The sequence below is a fragment of the Phyllobates terribilis genome, unplaced genomic scaffold (assembly GCF_046119375.1).
Source record: "Phyllobates terribilis strain yellow unplaced genomic scaffold, ASM4611937v1 Scaffold_12__6_contigs__length_324123572, whole genome shotgun sequence".
Taxonomy (NCBI): Eukaryota; Metazoa; Chordata; class Amphibia; order Anura; family Dendrobatidae; genus Phyllobates; species Phyllobates terribilis.
The window spans coordinates 21102891-21122903 of record NW_027362772.1 but is presented as its reverse complement, the minus strand read 5'-3'; the positions used below and the strand labels follow the sequence as shown (position 1 = coordinate 21122903).

General features: G+C 40.9%; 1 protein-coding gene across 6 annotated transcripts in view; it reads left to right on the top strand.

The window, feature by feature from the left end:
- Positions 1 to 20013, top strand: part of GRAMD1A (GRAM domain containing 1A) — a 180933-nt gene that overhangs the window by 112132 nt on the left and 48788 nt on the right. Inside the window, exon 1 of one of the 6 annotated variants that reach the window (XM_073655681.1) lies at positions 9585 to 10196. The exons of 4 other annotated variants lie outside the window; for them this stretch is intronic. In XM_073655681.1, coding sequence (XP_073511782.1) covers positions 10189 to 10196 — 8 coding nt within the window. In that variant the 5' untranslated portion in view covers positions 9585 to 10188. Of the gene's footprint in view, positions 1 to 9584; positions 10197 to 10298; positions 10438 to 20013 lie in introns of those variants that run through there. One more of the 6 variants, XM_073655680.1, reaches the window with a different exon arrangement.

Here is a 20013-nt window from a genome sequence, read left to right as displayed (position 1 = left end):
TATACAGGAGATGATCAGCTTATACCAGCTGTACATATATAATTATATACAGGAATGTCCAGGTTATACCAGCTGTACATATATAATTATATACAGGAGATGCCCAGGTTATAGCAGCTGTGCATATATAATTATATACAGGAGATGTCCAGGTTATACCAGCTGTACATATATAATTATATACAGGAGATGTCCAGCTTATACCAGCTGTACATATATAATTATATACAGGAGATGCCCAGGTTATACCAGCTGTACATATATAATTATATACAGGAGATGCCCAGGTTATACCAGCTGTACATATATAATTATATACAGGAGATGCCCAGGTTATACCAGCTGTACATATATAATTATATACAGGAGATGTCCAGCTTATACCAGCTGTACATATATAATTATATACAGGAGATGCCCAGGTTATACCAGCTGTACATATATAATTATATACAGGAGATGTCCAGGTTATACCAGCTGTACATATATAATTATATACAGGAGATGCCCAGGTTATAGCAGCTGTACATATATAATTATATACAGGAGATGTCCAGCTTATACCAGCTGTACATATATAATTATATACAGGAGATGCCCAGGTTATACCAGCTGTACATATATAATTATATACAGGAGATGCCCAGGTTATACCAGCTGTACATATATAATTATATACAGGAGATGCCCAGGTTATACCAGCTGTACATATATAATTATATACAGGAGATGCCCAGGTTATACCAGCTGTACATATATAATTATATACAGGAGATGCCCAGGTTATACCAGCTGTACATATATAATTATATACAGGAGATGTCCAGCTTATACCAGCTGTACATATATAATTATATACAGGAGATGCCCAGGTTATACCAGCTGTACATATATAATTATATACAGGAGATGCCCAGGTTATAGCAGCTGTACATATATAATTATATACAGGAGATGCCCAGGTTATAGCAGCTGTACATATGTAATTATATACAGGAGATGTCCAGCTTATACCAGCTGTACATATGTAATTATATACAGGAGATGCCCAGGTTATACCAGCTGTACATATATAATTATATACAGGAGATGTCCAGGTTATACCAGCTGGACATATATAATTATATACAGGAGATGCCCAGGTTATACCGGCTGTACATATATAATTATATACAAGAGATACCCAGGTTATAGCAGCTGTACACTTGGTTACATCTACAGACTGGCACCAGTACCAGGGGACTACTTTCTTAGATTGCCGTCTGCTGGGATATTTCGGCGTCCTGGGCACCTCCATGTGTAAACACTTCCCTGGCGTATAAGAACAGCAGATCTGAGCTGCGCAGACGTCGGCTGAGTGAAGAGCTCATTACATATGAGTGGACTGTGAGAGAGGAGTTTGACGTCTGCACTCTCCAGGACCCTGATATTTAACCTCTCACAGGGTAACTGGAGAGCACATTCAATGTCTCTGTATTAGAAAGGGTCACAGAGATCATATGGTTTGTGGTACCACCTGCGGGCACAATAGAGAGCGCAGCGGCTCACTAAATATAGACTGGGCTGCTGTACGTGTAACCCGGCCGCTGGACGTCTGGGTGTACGGTATCAGTGCCAATGTCGGCAAAAAAACAGCCAAATAAAAAAACTAGAGCAATCCTACAAAATAACAGATCTTATGGGATGAAGATACCACTCATTCATTGTCAACATCTGTAACCTTGGATGCCAACATCCTCTAAACCCTTGGGTATCATGTATAAAGTCCATCAACCTGGACATCAAAAGAATAGAAGCAGGGCGGTAAGCAGTAGTTCCAAGATGTCCCTCAACCAAGCACCTGTGCCAAAATTGGGAACCTGCCCTTTGATGGGCATCTTAAGTGCATCAGATTGTTGAGGAGAACTCATGAGGGCTAGGGTAATGACTACTGGCATCATGTACTGGAAGGGCAACATCAATCTATTGAAGAGGTTGAAGCTGTGAATCCAGCACTGGTGTAAGAGAAAACACTAGAAAGCTGCAACATAGAGGTTTATCATAAAGCAGTACTTAGCAGTGTAGCTGTGAATGCAGCATGTGTGGTGAGCTAGCAGGAGCATAGAAAACATTATACAGCAGTACCAGTGTAGCGGTGAGAACTTTATTGAGGAGAACTCATGAGACTTGGGGTATTGACTACTGGGGCCATGTACTGGGAGGACAACATGAATCTATTGAACTTGTTGTGGCTGTGAATAAAGCACTGGCCTAAGAGAAAACACTAGAAAGCTGAAGCAGAGATGTTGACTATACAGCTGAACTTAACTGTGTAGTAACTGTGAATCCAGCATTGGTGTAAAAGAAAGCACTAGAAATCTGCAGCAGAGAAGTTTATTATACAGTACCTAACAGTGCACCTGTGAATCCAGCTCTGTAGTGAGATAAAACACTCAGTATAAAGCGAGAACATTATACATCTGTACCAAGCAGTGTTTCTGTGAGAACTTTGTTGAGAAGAAGTCATGAGACTTGGGGTAATGACTACTGGGGTCATGTACTGGGAGGGCAAGATATATTTAGTGAAGGCATTGTAGCTGTGAATCCAACACTGGTGTAAGAGAAAAAAAACACTAGAAAGCTGCAGCATAAAAGTTTATTATACAGCAGTACTTAACAGTGTAGCTCTGAATCCAGCTCTATAGTAAGATAAAGCATCCAGTGTAAAACAGAAACATAGAGAACATGCACCTGTACTAAACAGTGTAGCTGTGAGAACTTTGTTGAGGAGAAATGATGAGGCTTGGGGTAATAACTACTGGGTCATATACCATGAGGGCAACATGAATTTATTGAAGGGGTTGTAGCCATGAATTCAGCACTGGTTTAAAAGAAAACACTAGAAAGCTGCAGCAGAGAGGTTTATTAAACAATACTTAACTGTGTAAGTGTGAATCCAGCTCTGTAGTAAGATAAAACAGGAGCATAAAAAAACATTATACATCTGTACCAAGCAGTGTAGCTTTGAGGAGTTTGTCGAGAAAAACTCACGAGACTTGGTGTAATGACTACTGAACTCATGTACTGGGAGTGAAACCTTAAATCTATTGAAGGGGTGGCAGCTGTGAATCCAGCACTGGTGTACAAGAAAATACTAGAAAGCTGAGGGTTATTATACAGCAGTATTTATCAGTGTAACTGTAAATCCAGCAGTGGTGTAAGAGAACACACGAGAAGGTTGCAGCATAGAGGTTTATTATACAGGAGTACTTGGCAGTGTAACTGTGAATCCAGCAGTGGTGTAAGAGAACACACGAGACGGTTGCAGCATAGAGGTTTATTATACAGGAGTACTTGGCAGTGTAACTGTGAATCCAGCAGTGGTGTAAGAGAACACACGAGAAGGTTGCAGCATAGAGGTTTATTATACAGGAGTACTTGGCAGTGTAACTGTGAATCCTGCTGTGGTGTAAGAGAACACACGAGAAGGTTGCAGCATAGAGGTTTATTATACAGGAGTACTTGGCAGTGTAACTGTGAATCCTGCTGTGGTGTAAGAGAACACACGAGAAGGTTGCAGCATAGAGGTTTATTATACAGGAGTACTTGGCAGTGTAACTGTGAATCCTGCTGTGGTGTAAGAGAACACACGAGAAGGTTACAGCATAGAGGTTTATTTTACAGGAGTACTTGGCAGTGTAACTGTGAATCCAGCACTGTGGCAAGAAAACACATTCAGTATAAAGCAGGAGCATAGAGAACATTATACAGCAGTACAAAGCAGTGTAACTGTGAATGCATCATTGGTTGACATTAAGTCATGGCAGATTGCTAGGATATACAATCATTTTCTAACTTCTGGTATATGACCACTGCGAATGAAGAGGATTCTTGACTGATTTGGCACAGTGGCCCATGGCCACCAGCCTGTGCACAGAAATGCAGCACTCACCCATTCAGCAGCCAGGTGGGTCCAGCCCTGTATCCCCTTAAATCTCACAATCGTGGTGGTCTCTGAGCAGTGCAGAGGTTGAGTTGTAACAGGCAGGAGGACCCACAACTTAGTTGCAACCATTGTTACCTATACCAATTCCTAGCTTGTAATTTAACCAGTATCCAGCAGAGCGGCGCTATAGAGTCACAGCAGAGATTTCTCTATCATTTCATGGAAGTTTTCACGTTTCCACAGACCCTGAAGGCGCAGAAATCTGCTGAATAGGTTGTAAGAGGAATTGTGAGGTGTCCCAATCAAGCACTGGTACTGTTCTCCTCCATCTCTAGTATTATATTCATGAAGCAGGGGGCCCAGGATGAGCATTGCCGTGCAGTCTATCTGGAGGAACCCGGTGCAGCTCTTGCTCCTTCTGTGGGATTTCTCTTTGTAAATTGTATCAATTGTTTACATTTGGTCTTGATAGATAAGAACAGGAGGAGAAGACTTATTATTCCAAAGGAAGAAACTTTCTTCCCCAACATTTCAGACACCATGGAGATGGTGACGCACGCGCAGTATTTTTACATTGTATACACTATGGGATGTCCATGTTGATGGGTAATCATATTTATTGCATGGTGGAATGAAGTCTTACTGAGGTGCCAGGACATAAAGTACAGCACAAGGCCCCTCGCCATTATTGAGACCCCTCAAACTATGGTCAGTAATTTCCTGGAGTTCACGCTAAATATTTATAGTTTGTAATAAATCAGTTTCCTTACTGTAATGGATTGATAGAAATCAGCCAATCTGGAAAGAGTCAAGCTGCAGTGTAAAGCATGGGGTAAAGCCATAACATGTTTTGTTCACTGTATTATGCGGTTTCTCAGTTCAACTTTTGATGCAGAAAACAAATACTTTTCAGCGTGACAGTTATGTAGTAAAAGGGAACATCTGGAAGGGGGAGATGTCTGACTTCCTTTCTGTTTAAAAAAAAAAGAACAGCAATATGTTATTAAAATGCACCTATCCTTTCAGTAATAAGCGGTGAGGTGTGTGCATAAAGAATAATGCCATTTCTGGCTATTGTACGATTTGTAACCTGCACTTTTCACCAGTGGCCCCCTCTTCAGGCTCCATCTCTAATTAGCAGCATGTCTCCACCCACTAGCTCAGAGACAACTGACATGATATCCAACACACAGACATGAGCAATCCATCCTCTCCTGACTCCTAAGTAGCACATATTCAGAAGCAATAGCAGATTGGAGGACATAATATAGCATTGTTCAGCAGTGTAGCTGTGAATCCAGCACTGGAGTGAAATAATACACTAGGAAGCTGCAGCATGGAGCAGTGTAAATGTGAATCCAGCACGGGGAAGCAATTAAACTCTAGAAAGCTTCAGTACTGAGTAGTGTAGGTGTGAATCCAGCACTGGGATGAGAATAAACACTAGAAAGCTTCAGTACTGAGTAGTGTAGGTGTGAATCCAGCACTGGGATGAGATTAAACACTAGAAAGCTTCAGTACTGAGTAGTGTAGGTGTGAATCCAGCACTGGGATGAGAATAAACACTAGAAAGCTTCAGTACTGAGTAGTGTAGGTGTGAATCCACCACTGGGATGAGAATAAACACTAGAAAGCTTCAGTACTGAGTAGTGTAGGTGTGAATCCAGCACTGGGATGAGATTAAACACTAGAAAGCTTCAGTACTGAGTAGTGTAGGTGTGAATCCAGCACTGGGATGAGAATAAACACTAGAAAGCTTCAATACTGAGTATTGTAGCTGTGAATCCAACATTTGGGTGACAAAACACTTAATAGAAAGCAGCAACACCAACCGTGTGTCTGTCTTCCTCTCGCTTTCATTCTTTTTCACTCTCGCCCTCCCATCTCTATAGAATTCAAACTGTACTCTCCACGTTGCTTTGACCAAAAAGGATTTTTAGTTTTTTTTCTTCAGTGAATGATACAGTTATATGAAAAAGTTTGGGCACCCCTATTAATCTTAAGCTTAATGTTTTTTAAAAATTGGTGTTTTTGCAACAGCTATTTCAGTTTGATATATGTAATAACTGTTGGACACAGTGATGTTTCTGCCTTGAAATGAGGTTTATTGTACTAACACAAAATGTGCAATCTGCATTCAAACAAAATTTGACAGGTGCATAAGTATGGGCACCTCACCAGAAAAGTGACATTAATATTTAGTAGATCCTCCTTTTGCAAAAATAACAGCCTCTAGTCTTTTCCTGTAGCTTTTAGTGATATTCTGGATCCTGGATGAAGGTATTTTTGACCATTCCTCTTTACAAAACAATTCCAGTTCAGTTAAGTTTGATGGTCGCCGAGCATGGACAGCCCTCTTCAAATGATCCCACAGATGTTCAATGATATTCAGGTCTGGGGACTGGGATGGCCATTCCAGAACATTGTAATTGTTCCTCTGCATGAATGCCTGAGTAGATTTGGAGCGGTGTTTTGGATCATTGTCTTGCTGAAAGATCCATCCCCTGCGTAACTTCAACTTTATCACTGATTCTTGAACATTATTGTAAAGAATCTGCTGATACTGAGTGGAATCCATGCGCCCCTCAACTTTAACAAGATTCCCGGTGCCGGCATTGGCCACACAGCCCCAAAGCATGATGGAACCTCCACCAAATTTTATTGTGGGTAGCAAGTGTTTTTCTTGGAATGCTGTGTTTTTTTGCCGCCATGCATAACGCCTTTTTGTATGACCAAACAACTCAATCTTGGTTTCATCAGTCCACAGGACCTTCTTCCAAAAAGAAATTGGCTTCTTCAAATGTGCTTTTGCATACCTCAGCCGACTCTGTTTGTGGCGTGCTTGCAGAAACGGCTTCTTTCGCATTACTCTCCCATACAGCTTCTCCTTGTGCAAAGTGCATTGTATAGTTGACCGATGCACAGTGACACCATCTGCAGCAAGTTGATGCTGCAGCTCTCTGGAGGTGGTCTGAGGATTGTCCTTGACTGATCTCATCATTCTTCTTCTCTGCCTTTCTGATGTTTTTCTTGGCCTGCCACTTCTGGCCTTAACAAGAACTGTCCCTGTGTTCTTCCATTTCCTTACTATGTTCCTCACAGTGGAAATGGACAGGTTTAATCTCTGAGACAGCTTTTTGTATCCTTCCCCTGAACAACTATGCTGAATAATCTTTGTTTTCAGATCATTTGACAGTTGTTTTGAGGAGCCCATGATGCCACTCTTCAGAGGAGATTCAAAACAGGAGAACAACTTGCAAGTGGCCACTTTAAGTAGCTTTTCTCATGATTGCATACACCTGGCTATGAAGTTCAAAGCTCAATCAGGTTACAAAACCAAAAAAGTGCTTTAGTAAGTCAGTAAAAAGTAGGTAGGAGTATTTAAAACAAGAAAATTAGAAGGGTGCCCATACTTATGCACCTGTCAAATTTTGTTTGAATGCAGATTGCACATTTTCTGTTAGTACAATAAACCTCATTTAAAGGCAGAAACATTACTGTGTCCAACAGTTATTACATATGTCAAACTGAAATAGCTGTTGCAAAAACACCAATTTTTAAAAAACATTAGGCTTAAGATTAATAGGGGTGCCCAAACTTTTTCATATAACTGTAAGTTCAGGAGCTGGGGGAAGAAAAGTGAAGAAAGTAGCATTTTGCGTTGATATATATATATATATATAAAATCTTATTTTTAATTGTACTTTTTCTTATGCCCCAATTCATGCAGCTGGGGTGGATTACTCTTTTTGCCCTCTGACAGCTGACACCATAGTAGCTTCTTACTTCCCCTGTTGAATCAATCTTCTTAGATATACTGCAGAGATCTTCTCTGCTCCTTTCCCGACAAGCAGGTAGAAAGCCATTTCTATTGGATGACCTGCATTGAACAGAGGATCACTGTGCAGAGACCTGGCTGTGGGGAGAGAGTGACTGAGCAAGTGTGACCACCAGCACTCCGCTTATCATGTGGACGTGAACATTGCTATACACTGTGAACACCAGGTGGCGCCACACTATGCAAGTAAATGTCAGAACTCATTGCTGGGGCTTGAGACATTAGGACAGGACCTTTCCAACTGCTATGGAAATCAATGCTAAAATTAAAAATCTCTCAATTTACCTTTTATCTCCTTAAGTTGATTGCACTTACAAATCAAGTCCATTTTGTTGCTAAGCCAGAGATTGCTGCAGCAAAAAAAAATGCTAAGCGGATATAATTATTGCTGTGCAAACAGCCTCCCAAACTAAGGGGCACCTTGCCAACAATGGATATATTTAATGTTAGGATAAATATAGCACTGTGTACTTACAATTGCTCATTTTGCCTTTCTACCCAGCTAATTCTTCTGTTTTCTCTGCTCAATGTAGAAACAGGAAGTCTCTTTTCCCTTCCGGAGTCATCACTGCAAAAGTCCCAGGCAGAGGGGAGAGGAGGGGAGGGAGCAGCTGGGTCAGGAGTTAAAGAGAGGAATGATTCGCCAGGAAAAAGAGACTTCCTGATTCTACACATCACAGAGAAAAGAGAAGAATTATCCAGGTAGAAAGGAAAAATGAGCAATTGTAAGTACAAAGTGCTGTATAATATGATGGCTGCAATATATCAAGAGGATAAAAACTTTGAAGGGAGGAGGAGGAGAAAGGAGGAGGAGAAAGGAGGAGGAGAAAGGAGGAGGAGAAAGGAGGAGGAGAAAGGAGGAGGAGAAAGGAGGAGGAGAAAGGAGGAGGAGAAAGGAGGAGGAGAAAGGAGGAGGAGAAAGAGGAGGAGGAGAAAGGAGAAAGAGGAGGAGGAGAAACAGGAGGAGAAAGAGGAGGAGAAACAGGAGGAGAAAGGAGAGTGCTTCTTTAATAGTTACTAGCAACACTAAAAATGGGGATGATGATTCTGCTGCTAATATTATTAACCTTTAATGAGTTGTGTGGGGTCCATTGGACCTCAAGCAGGTTTATATTTCTGCAGGTATGAAAAGTAAGTAACCATCTGTTTCAGTGCCAAGAGTATGCAAAGCAGTCATCAAAGCAAAAGGTGGCTACTTTGAAGAACCTAGAATATAAGACATATTTTCAGTTGTTTCACACTTTTTTGTTAAGTATATAATTCCACATGTGTTAATTCATAGTTTTGATGCCTTCAGTGTGAATGTACAATTTTCATGGTCATGAAAATACAGAAAAATCTTTAAATGAGAAGGTGTGTCCAAACTTTTGGTCTGTACTGTATGTTATTTTTCGATGTAAAGACTGGGGACGCGATCAATAGTGTAAGTAGTCAGGCGCAACTAACTGAAGGTTAAACTGCTGCTGCTACTTTTGAATACTAATCTGACTACTGAGAATACTGCTAATACTATAGATACAACTAATATGCTATTACTGATCTTGCCGCCACCACCATTCCTGATTAAGAAAGCTTTATCACATTCCTTTATTTATCACAATGTATCACTTCCACGTGATTGTTCTTATGTTTCATCATTGAGATTACACAGGATCGTGGATACTATTATTGCAATCCGGACGATAAAATAGACGATCGCTCTGCTACGACCATAAATCTCGCTGGACTTGTGTCTTCTTTCAACCTTAAAACTATGAAGCTACAATGTTGCCATTTTTCTTGTAACGTATCTGACGCTTTCCTCTTTCCATCGGGTGCATTTATTTTTTTCCGATCCCAGAATCCGCCCCGCGGTCTACGTAACGTCCTCAGGACCCTCGGTCGCTGCGGCCCTGGGGGCCGTGTCACATTCTGTGATGCTTTTTGCCTCATTTCCCATCTCTTGTAGAAAGGGGAGGGCGGATGAGACACTGGTAGTGGGGGAGGCTCAGGCTCGGTGTCAGATTTCTGAATCCTTAGATGCCGGAGAAGAGAGAGAGAGAAAGAGAGAGAGACACACAGAGGAGGAGAGGGGACGCTGAGCCTGGGATCCATGGCCGGCTGAAATGGGATCACAAAGACGGGATCATACATAGGGCCCGGCAGATGTGGGAGCCACATAACGCAGCCCCCCCCAATGTACGCACACACACAACACAAAGGAGACAGATGTAGTCACCCAGAAACAGCATGGAAATAAATGAGACCACACGGTGACCGCAAACCAGACGGAACCAAGACCCCCTCCAAAAAAAACAAAACAAAACGCAACATGACACAAAGTAACACAGCGGCAACATAACAGGCAACGCGACATCCTCAACGGACAAGGCCATGACACATCCGTCAGACTGAAGACGCCGAGGGACACGTGGAGCCCCCCACTATGATCGAGTGAGTCTGAGCGCCCATTTTTTTATTTTATCGATCTTGTACGCAGATGGTGGCGGGCGGTAGAAGAAGTGTGTGTGGGGGGCGGGGGGGGGGGGGTGATTTGGCTCTTACTGTTTCGCAAATAGATTCAGTAAGCCGGGTGGATGTGTGATACATAGAACAGGAAGATGACGGCGGCGTACGTTTAACCCCTGCCTAGCCACAGTCCGCAGCAGCGATGAATGGGCAGCACTGAATGGCGGTGAGTAGCCAGGGGCCTGGGGGTTAATAGTGGCTGCACACGTGGTCCGTGTTTTGGGATACAATATTGCAATTGTTTGGGGATGAAACGTGGCACCCGGTAAGGAAATACACACACCTGTCATTACAGGGGAAGACTTCTCCAAAAAAAATAAATAAATCTCAATTTCCTACAGTTTGGCACATTTAAAGCACAGCATGTCCCACCGCCGGGAGCAACATCGCAAGAGGCGGCTGTGCTTGCGCGGCTTGCACCATTCATTTTAGGAAATCTGACAATTAGATGTTAGTTTCGGCAGCGAATGGATAGAGCCGCGCAGGCGCAACCAGCAATCCACCGACGGCGAGCACCAAGGCTTCATTCCCGGGTTGGAAATGCCGAGCTTCTACATGACGGCAGAACACACGGAGGGTTCAGTAATCAATAAGGGCTTGTTCACATGCTGCATTTTTCAAGGATGAAAAAAAAATAAAACGCTACACATTAAAAGCACCAGCAAAGCGAATGCGATTTCTGCACACGCGGCTTATTTTTTCCTTGCGGATTTGAACTAAAGTGTTATATTTTTTAATCGGTGTTGGGAAAAAAAATAAATGCATCAGAAACGCGCGCATTATCCAAAGTTTTGGATGCAGAAAAAATTGCTTCAAATACTCATTGTGTGAACGTACCCCAAGGAGTTTATTAAAACGACATAATCACGGCGCTATGGCAACCACCTAGAACAAGTCGGGGGTCCCGCCGGCTTCTTGCACATTCTAACACGAGATAGCAGCGGCACAGGTTTAGAAGATTAGCGTCATCTCCTTGCCACTGTGCGTGGAGATTATCCCCCCCCCCCTACGCGCGTGCGTGCGTGGGTTTCATCCAGACACCAATTTCTTCCTTCAGCCGTTCTATGGAATGAATCATTGTATGGCAGCAGATACGGATTAGAGTGCAAGCCTCTGGGTCTTGTCATAGAGTCGTTGCATAATGAATAATCTAACCTGACATTAACTATACGGGCTTTTCAAGATCTCTGCTTGCTGCCCATAAATCGAAATATTTCAAGGCTGAAGCTATATTTTGACCATGTGCTAGTTACACAGCTGCAATTTGTTACAATGTAGCACATTGCAGCGGTGCATGGTGGACTGCACTGATACATTGTAACGGATCTTTGTTGATGTTGAACAGAAATAGAATTGGGCTGTTGTTGAATGTTTCCATTTACCGAGAGCAGAGATGTTATACAAATATTAATAATTATATGTTATAAAGTATATAGCCAGTTAGGAGGTCACATAGGTGTGGTAGGGTCTTGGAAACTTCGTAAAAAAGACCCTCCTGGGCCAGTCATAGGCAAAACTTCTGCTAGAGGGAACCTGTGGGCGAGAGTCTCACTGACTATAGTGGTGCCAGCTCCTTTGCCCTCCATAGGATCAGATATGGAGAACACAATATTGCACATAAAATGCAAACGAATAGCAGGATTTGCCCCAGTCTGTCAGTGCGGAGTCGCATCTCTGCAATCTGCGATCTTCTGTATCAACCTTCACATTCTGCTCTTGTAAATGTCCGACTTCCCACGTGTGTCAATAAAAACCTCTGCAACACTGTGATAAACAGCACATTAATCTCCAGAGGTCACTGCCAAGGTCAGACGTGTACCTGTGCACTCTCCAGAATACCGTCTGCCCTACAATGCAACCTAAAGATCTGCAGGTGACTGTGCTAAACTATAGACTAAGGCACCGAGGTCAGAGGGGACTCATATTATAGTAGTTATATTCTTGTACATAGGGGGCAGTATTATAGTAGTTATATTCTTGTACATAGGGGCAGTATTATAGTAGTTATATTCTTGTACATAGGGGGCAGTATTATAGTAGTTATATTCTTGTACATAGGGGGCAGTATTATAGTAGTTATATTCTTGTACATAGGGGGCAGTATTATAGTAGTTATATTCTTGTACATAGGGGCAGTATTATAGTAGTTATATTCTTGTACATAGGGGGCAGTATTATAGTAGTTATATTCTTGTACATAGGGGGCAGAATTATAGTAGTTATATTCTTGTACATAGGGGGCAGAATTATAGTAGTTATATTCTTGTACATAGGGGGCAGTATTATAGTAGTTATATTCTTGTACATAGGAGCAGTATTATAGTAGTTATATTCTTGTACATAGGAGCAGTATTATAGTAGTTATATTCTTGTACATAGGAGCAGTATTATAGTAGTTATATTCTTGTACATAGGGGGCAGTATTATAGTAGTTATAGTCTTGTACATAGAGGCAGTATTATAGTAGTTATATTCTTCTATATAGGGGGCAGTATTATAGTAGTTATATTCTTGTACATAGGGAGCAGTATTATAGTAGTTATATTCTTGTACATAGGGGCAGTATTATAGTAGTTATATTCTTGTACATAGGGGACAGTATTATAGTAGTTATATTCTTGTACATAGGGGACAGTATTATAGTAGTTATATTCTTGTATATAGGGGGCAGTATTATAGTAGTTATAGTCTTGTACATAGAGGCAGTATTATAGTAGTTATATTCTTGTACATAGGGAGCAGTATTATAGTAGTTCTATTCTTGTACATAGGGAGCAGTATTATAGTAGTTATATTCTTGTACATAGGGGGCAGTATTATAGTAGTTATATTCTTGTACATAGGGGGCAGTATTATAGTAGTTATATTCTTGTATATAGGTGCAGTATTATAGTAGTTATATTCTTGTATATAGGTGCAGTATTATAGTAGTTATATTCTTGTACATAGAGGCGCAGTATTATAGTAGTTATATTCTTGTACATAGAAGCAGTATTATAGTAGTTATATTCTTGTACATAGGAGCAGTATTATAGTAGATATATTCTTGTATATAGGAGCAGTATTATAGTAGTTATATTCTTGTACATAGGAGCAGTATTATAGTAGTTATATTCTTGTATATTGGGGGCAGTATTATAGTAGTTATATTCTTGTACATAGGGGGCAGTATTATAGTAGTTATATTCTTGTACATAGGAGCAGTATTATAGTAGTTATATTCTTGTACATAGGAGCAGTATTATAGTAGTTATATTCTTGTGCATAGGAGCAGTATTATAGTAGTTATATTCTTGTACATAGGAGCAGTATTACAGTAGTTATAGTCTTGTACATAGGAGCAGTATTATAGTAGTTATATTCTTGTACATAGGGGCAGTATTATAGTAGTTATATTCTTGTACATAGGGGACAGTATTATAGTAGTTATATTCTTGTACATAGGAGCAGTATGATAGTAGTTATATTCTTGTACATAGGGGGCAGTATTATAGTAGTTATATTCTTGTACATAGGGGACAGTATTATAGTAGTTATATTCTTGTATATAGGGGGCAGTATTATAGTAGTTATAGTCTTGTACATAGAGGCAGTATTATAGTAGTTATATTCTTGTACATAGGGAGCAGTATTATAGTAGTTATATTCTTGTACATAGGGAGCAGTATTATAGTAGTTATATTCTTGTACATAGGGGGCAGTATTATAGTAGTTATATTCTTGTACATAGGGGGCAGTATTATAGTAGTTATATTCTTGTATATAGGTGCAGTATTATAGTAGTTATATTCTTGTATATAGGTGCAGTATTCTAGTAGTTATATTCTTGTACATAGAGGCGCAGTATTATAGTAGTTATATTCTTGTACATAGAAGCAGTATTATAGTAGTTATATTCTTGTACATAGGAGCAGTATTATAGTAGTTATATTCTTGTACATAGGAGCAGTATTATAGTAGTTATATTCTTGTACATAGGAGCAGTATTATAGTAGTTATATTCTTGTACATAGGAGCAGTATTATAGTAGTTATATTCTTGTACATAGGAGCAGTATTATAGTAGTTATATTCTTGTGCATAGGAGCAGTATTATAGTAGTTATATTCTTGTACATAGGAGCAGTATTACAGTAGTTATAGTCTTGTACATAGGAGCAGTATTATAGTAGTTATATTCTTGTACATAGGGGCAGTATTATAGTAGTTATATTCTTGTACATAGGGGACAGTATTATAGTAGTTATATTCTTGTACATAGGAGCAGTATGATAGTAGTTATATTCTTGTACATAGGGGGCAGTATTATAGTAGTTATATTCTTGTACATAGGGGGCAGTATTATAGTAGCTGTATTCTTGTACATAGGGGGCAGTATTATAGTAATTATATTCTTGTACATAGGAGCAGTATTATAGTAGTTATATTCTTGTACATAGGGGGCAGTATTATAGTAGTTATATTCTTTACATAGGAGCAGTATTATAGTAGTTATATTCTTGTACATAGGAGCAGTATTATAGTAGTTATATTCTTGTACATAGGGGGCAGTATTATAGTAGTTATTCTTATACATAGGGAGCAGTATTATAGTAGTTATATTCTTGTACATAGGAGCAGTATTATAGTAGTTATATTCTTATACATAGGGGGCAGTATTATAGTAGTTATATTCTTGTACATTGGGGCAGTATTATAGTAGTTATATTCTTGTACATAGGAGCAGTATTATAGTAGTTCTATGAGTTACTTTATGTATAGAGCCCTGGTGAATTAGTGACAATATTGCAGCCTCTGAGAGGTTTCCCGGTTAGTGAGGTTTGGTAACTTATTATCAGACCTATGGAGAAAGAATTGTGAAGATTCAGGATGTTTTGCAATAGATGCTACAATAAGTGACAGCAGAGGAAGAACTACATGGCAGCCATGGCGGGTGCTACAGTGTAGACTCCTAGAATATTCAGTGATGAGCCTTGAAGGATAGACAGCCCAGGGTGCAAGGTAAAGAGGAGGAGATGTCTCAGAGTGACAGCTTCATGACAGCGGAGCGCTGACTGCTGTCTGCTCAGCATGAAGAGACCTGTCCCCATGATCCGACCAGTTCCCTTCATCATCATTTATTCATGTGTGAACATGTGTCTGTACAGTTAATATGTGGGGAGACGCGGGGAGTAGTCGCACGTATGGCGTCTAGTTGTGGGCGCACAGCCCCATATGTATTCTGTAGGTTTATCATGTAGATAACATAACTGTAGGCTATAGGATCCTCGGAGTGCATCACACAGGATAGGATTGGATACTGTAACTCAGCACTGTATCACATCTGATTAGATAAAATATACAGCTCAGCAGATAATATCACACAAGATTAGATACAGTATCCAAAAGATTCTATCATATGTGAGTTAGATACACATTATCACACATGCACAGTCAGAGAGAAAATGACTTAACACTTAAGATCTCGCCACATTTTAAAAGGGGTTCTACAGCGTTGTCCAATTTTGGGAACAATTTTTTTTTTCTTTTTTACGGACTTAAAATTTGTGCATACTTTTTGTAATTGGACTTCATTAAATATTTTCCTTCTATAGCCTCTGTGTGGAGCACTGGGTTAACTGAGATCCGGTCAGAGAGCTCATTATAACAGTCAAATGGGAAAGTTTGTCTTTTTTTAGCCAATTTATGACCTCAGGCCACATTAACATTGAATATGCAGGAAACAAAAAGATCCGGTGAAAGCAAAAATTGGCCAAAATTTCTTTATTAAAAAGATATTTTTAGACCCCAAATACCCAAAAATTATCCCATTTTATACTTTCAGCCTGCTAGTAGACAGGCCATCCTGCAGCTTTTTGGGAAGGGGGGGGGGGGGAAATCAAATGCAAATTTTAAGATTATTCATACATATTTAATATGGACACATCCAGGTCTGAAGGAGTTAATGATGTTCGTGGAGGTGGGGAGGGGGCATCCTGGTTAGGAAGGAAACAGATAGGGGAGCATTGCAAGCATTTTAGTAATGAAACCTCAGCAGCTTTCGGCCCACATTCCCAGTACACGGCAGTTATTAACAGGTTTAATGGTCTGCTGAGCAGATTACCCGAAAAAGGACAGCAATAAACAATTTTCCATGTGGTGTTCCAAGATATAATCTCCAGACTCTTCTCACAGGGAGAACTGGAGATTATAACCAGATAAAAAAAAAAAAAAAACTTTTATAGTTTAAACACTCAAATTGTAAGTCATAGTGGAAAAGTGCCTAACTATGCATACATTTTGTAAGGCTGCAGTACCACCTATGGCCACTAGGTGCAGAGCATTGCGACTCTACTTTGTAGACTAGATTAGGACACAATTCAGATACTATTATGCTGTATCAGTCCATTTGTAGCATAGTGGTGGGGTGAACGGGTCCTGTAAACGGTTCACCCCATGGGGAGAGAGACAATGTAAATAGGACTCCGTTTTTAAACGGCCCCAGGATTACCTCTTTGACACCATAGACTGTTTTTCTTTTTATCCTGCTCCTCAGAAAGGAGACTTCAGAGATAAGAAGGTCTTCGTATCTCAGATGTGGGTTATTCTTTATGATGACGCCATCATACTCTCCCAGGAATGACATGTGACTGAAGGACCATAGTCCTTGATAAAAAAAACATTTTGTTGGAGCAGGAGCTTGCTGGCCATCTGTCCTTGATGAGGAATCTTTAGTTGAGGCAATGGCTTACTGGACGTCTTTCCTTGATGTTGAACTGTTAGTTGGGTCATGAGATTGGTAGACAATAGCCCTCGATAGAGGACCTTTAGCTGGGGCCGAAGATTGCTGGGCATCTGACCTTGATGAAGGACCTCTAGTTGGGGCAGTGCCTTCCTGGGTATAAGTCTTCAATGACAGATCTTTATTTGGGGCAGGAGCTTGCCAGGCATCTGCCCTTGATGAGGAACCTTTATTTGGGCAGGAGCTTGCTGAGCTTCTGCCTTTGATGAGGGACCTTTATTTACTTGAGGCAGGGGCTTGCTGGACATCTGTCCTTGAGGAACCGTTAGTTGAGGAAGAAGCTTGCTGGACATCTGCCCTTGATGAGGGACCTTTACTTGGGGCAACTAAATATCCAGTGGATGACATAGAACCAAGTAGGATTTCTCCCAGTGGCATAACTTGAAGCTTGTGGGCCCCAAAGCAAGAGTTCCAACAGGGCCTCCTAATTTTTGCAAGTCTTTAATATTTATGGACTTTTTGTATGGGCCAAAGGGGCTTTTTGGGGCACCCTAGGCTCTAGGGCCCGGGTGCGATTGCAACCCTTGCACCTATTGTAGTTACACCCCTGATTTATCCTCCTTAGTTGGTTTTACTGGTGAACCTAAAGATGCAATTTATCTCTAAGAATCAAGCGGAAGAACATATTTTAGATTCCTCTTTTCTCTATTACACAGCACTACGCCTTCCTTATCTCATACCTCAGGAGAAATATCTTGCTGCCTTTTGCCACCACTAGATCGTCTATTGACACGAATACAGAGTGGTCACTGACTTATTACTTTGGTTGGGAAGACCCCTTACTTCTGCTCATAAAAATCTCATTCTTACAACAGCCTTGATCTGTATACAGCTGTATGACTGCACCACACACATACAGTACAGACCAAAAGTTTGGACACACCTCATTTAAAGATTTTTCTGTATTTTCATGACTATGAAAATTGTACATTCACACTGAAGGCATCAAAACTATGAATTAACACATGTGGAATTATATACTTAACAAAAAAGTGTGAAACAACTGAAAATATGTCTTATATTCTAGGTTCTTCAAAGTAGCCACCTTTTGCTTTGAGGACTGCTTTGCACACTCTTGGCATTCTCTTGATGAGCTTCAAGAGGTAGTCACCGGAAATGGTTTTCACTTCACAGGTGTGCCCTGTCAGGTTTAATGAGTGTGATTTCTTGCCTTATAAATGGGGTTGGGACCATTAGTTGTGTTGCGCAGAAGTCTGGTGGATACACAGCTGACAGTCCTACTGAATAGACTGTTAGAATTTGTATTATGGCAAGAAAAAAGCAGCTAAGTGAAGAAAAACGAGTGGCCATCATTACTTTAAGAAATGAAGGTCAGTCAGTGCGAAAAATTGGGCAAACTTTGAAAGTGTCCCCAAGTGCAGTTGCAAAAACCATAAACCGCTACAAAGAAACTGGTTCACATGAGGACCGCCCCAGGAAAGGAAGACCAAGAGTCACCTCTGCTTCTGAGGATAAGTTTATCCGAGTCACTAGCCTCAGAAATCGCAGGTTAACAGCAGCTCAGATTAGAGACCAGGTCAATGCCACACAGAGTTCTAGCAGTAGGCACATCTCTTCAACAACTGTTAAGAGGAGACTTTGTGCAGCAGGCCTTCATGGTAAAATAGCTGCTAGGAAACCACTGCTAAGGACAGGCAACAAGCAGAAGAGACTTGTTTGGGCCAAAGAACACAAGGAATGGACATTAGGCCAGTGGAAATCTGTGCTTTGGTCTCATTAGTCCAAATTTGAGATCTTTGGTTCCAACCACCGTGTCTTTGTGCGACGCAGAAAAGGTGAACGGATGGACTCTACATGCCTGGTTCCCACCGTGTAGCATGGAGGAGGAGGTGTGATGGTGTGGGGGTGCTTTGCTGGTGACACTGTTGGGGATTTATTCAAAATTGAAGTCATACTGAACCAGCATGGCTACCACAGCATCTTGCAGCGGCATGCTATTCCATCTGGTTTGCGTTTAGTTGGACCATCATGTATTTTTCAACAGGACAATGACCCCAAACACACCTCCAGGCTGTGCAATGGCTATTTGACCAAGAAGGAGAGTGATGGGGTGGTACGCCAGATGACCTGGCCTCCACAGTCACCAGACCTAAACCCAATCGAGATGGTTTGGGGTGAGCTGGACCGCAGAGTGAAGGCAAAAGGGCCAACAAGTGCTAAGCATCTCTGGGAACTCCTTCAAGATTGTTGGAAGACCATTTCCAGTGACTACCTCTTGAAGCTCATCAAGAGAATGCCAAGAGTGTGCAAAGCAGTCATCAAAGCAAAAGGTGGCTACTTTGAAGAACCTAGAATATAAGACATTTTCAGTTGTTTCACACTTTTTTGTTAAGTATATAATTCCACATGTGTTAATTTATAGTTTTGATGCCTTCAGTGTGAATGTACACTTTTCATAGTCATGAAAATACAGAAAAATCTTTAAATAAGAAGGTGTGTCCAAACTTTTGCCCTGTACTGTATACAGTACCTAGATTGGTCGCTATTTACAGTAGTATGTGGGACCTTTGTTAGAACTATAGACCCCTGTATAGAAATCAGCCCCACTAGTTGGAGATATGTAAAGTATGTAAAGCTATACTGTACCAGTCAAAAGTTTGCAATGGTTTTCCTTGTTCTTATTGTATAGTGCACATTGTAGATTCGGACTGAAGGCAGCGGAACCATGAAGGAGCAAGCATGTAAACAAAAAGTAAAGAAACACGTGTGACACAAACCAGAATACATGTTGCACTTTATAGTCCTCATGTACTCTCTGATGACACCTTTACACCCCCTCGGTTTCTCTCTGAAGCTTCATCAGGTCAGCACCTGGAATGACTTCCAACAGTCCTGGAGCAGTTCTCAGAGTGCGGACCACTTGTCGGCTGCTTTGCCTCCACTCTACATCCAACTCATCTTCATTGGGTTGAGGTCGGGTGATTGTGGTGGCCATGTCATTG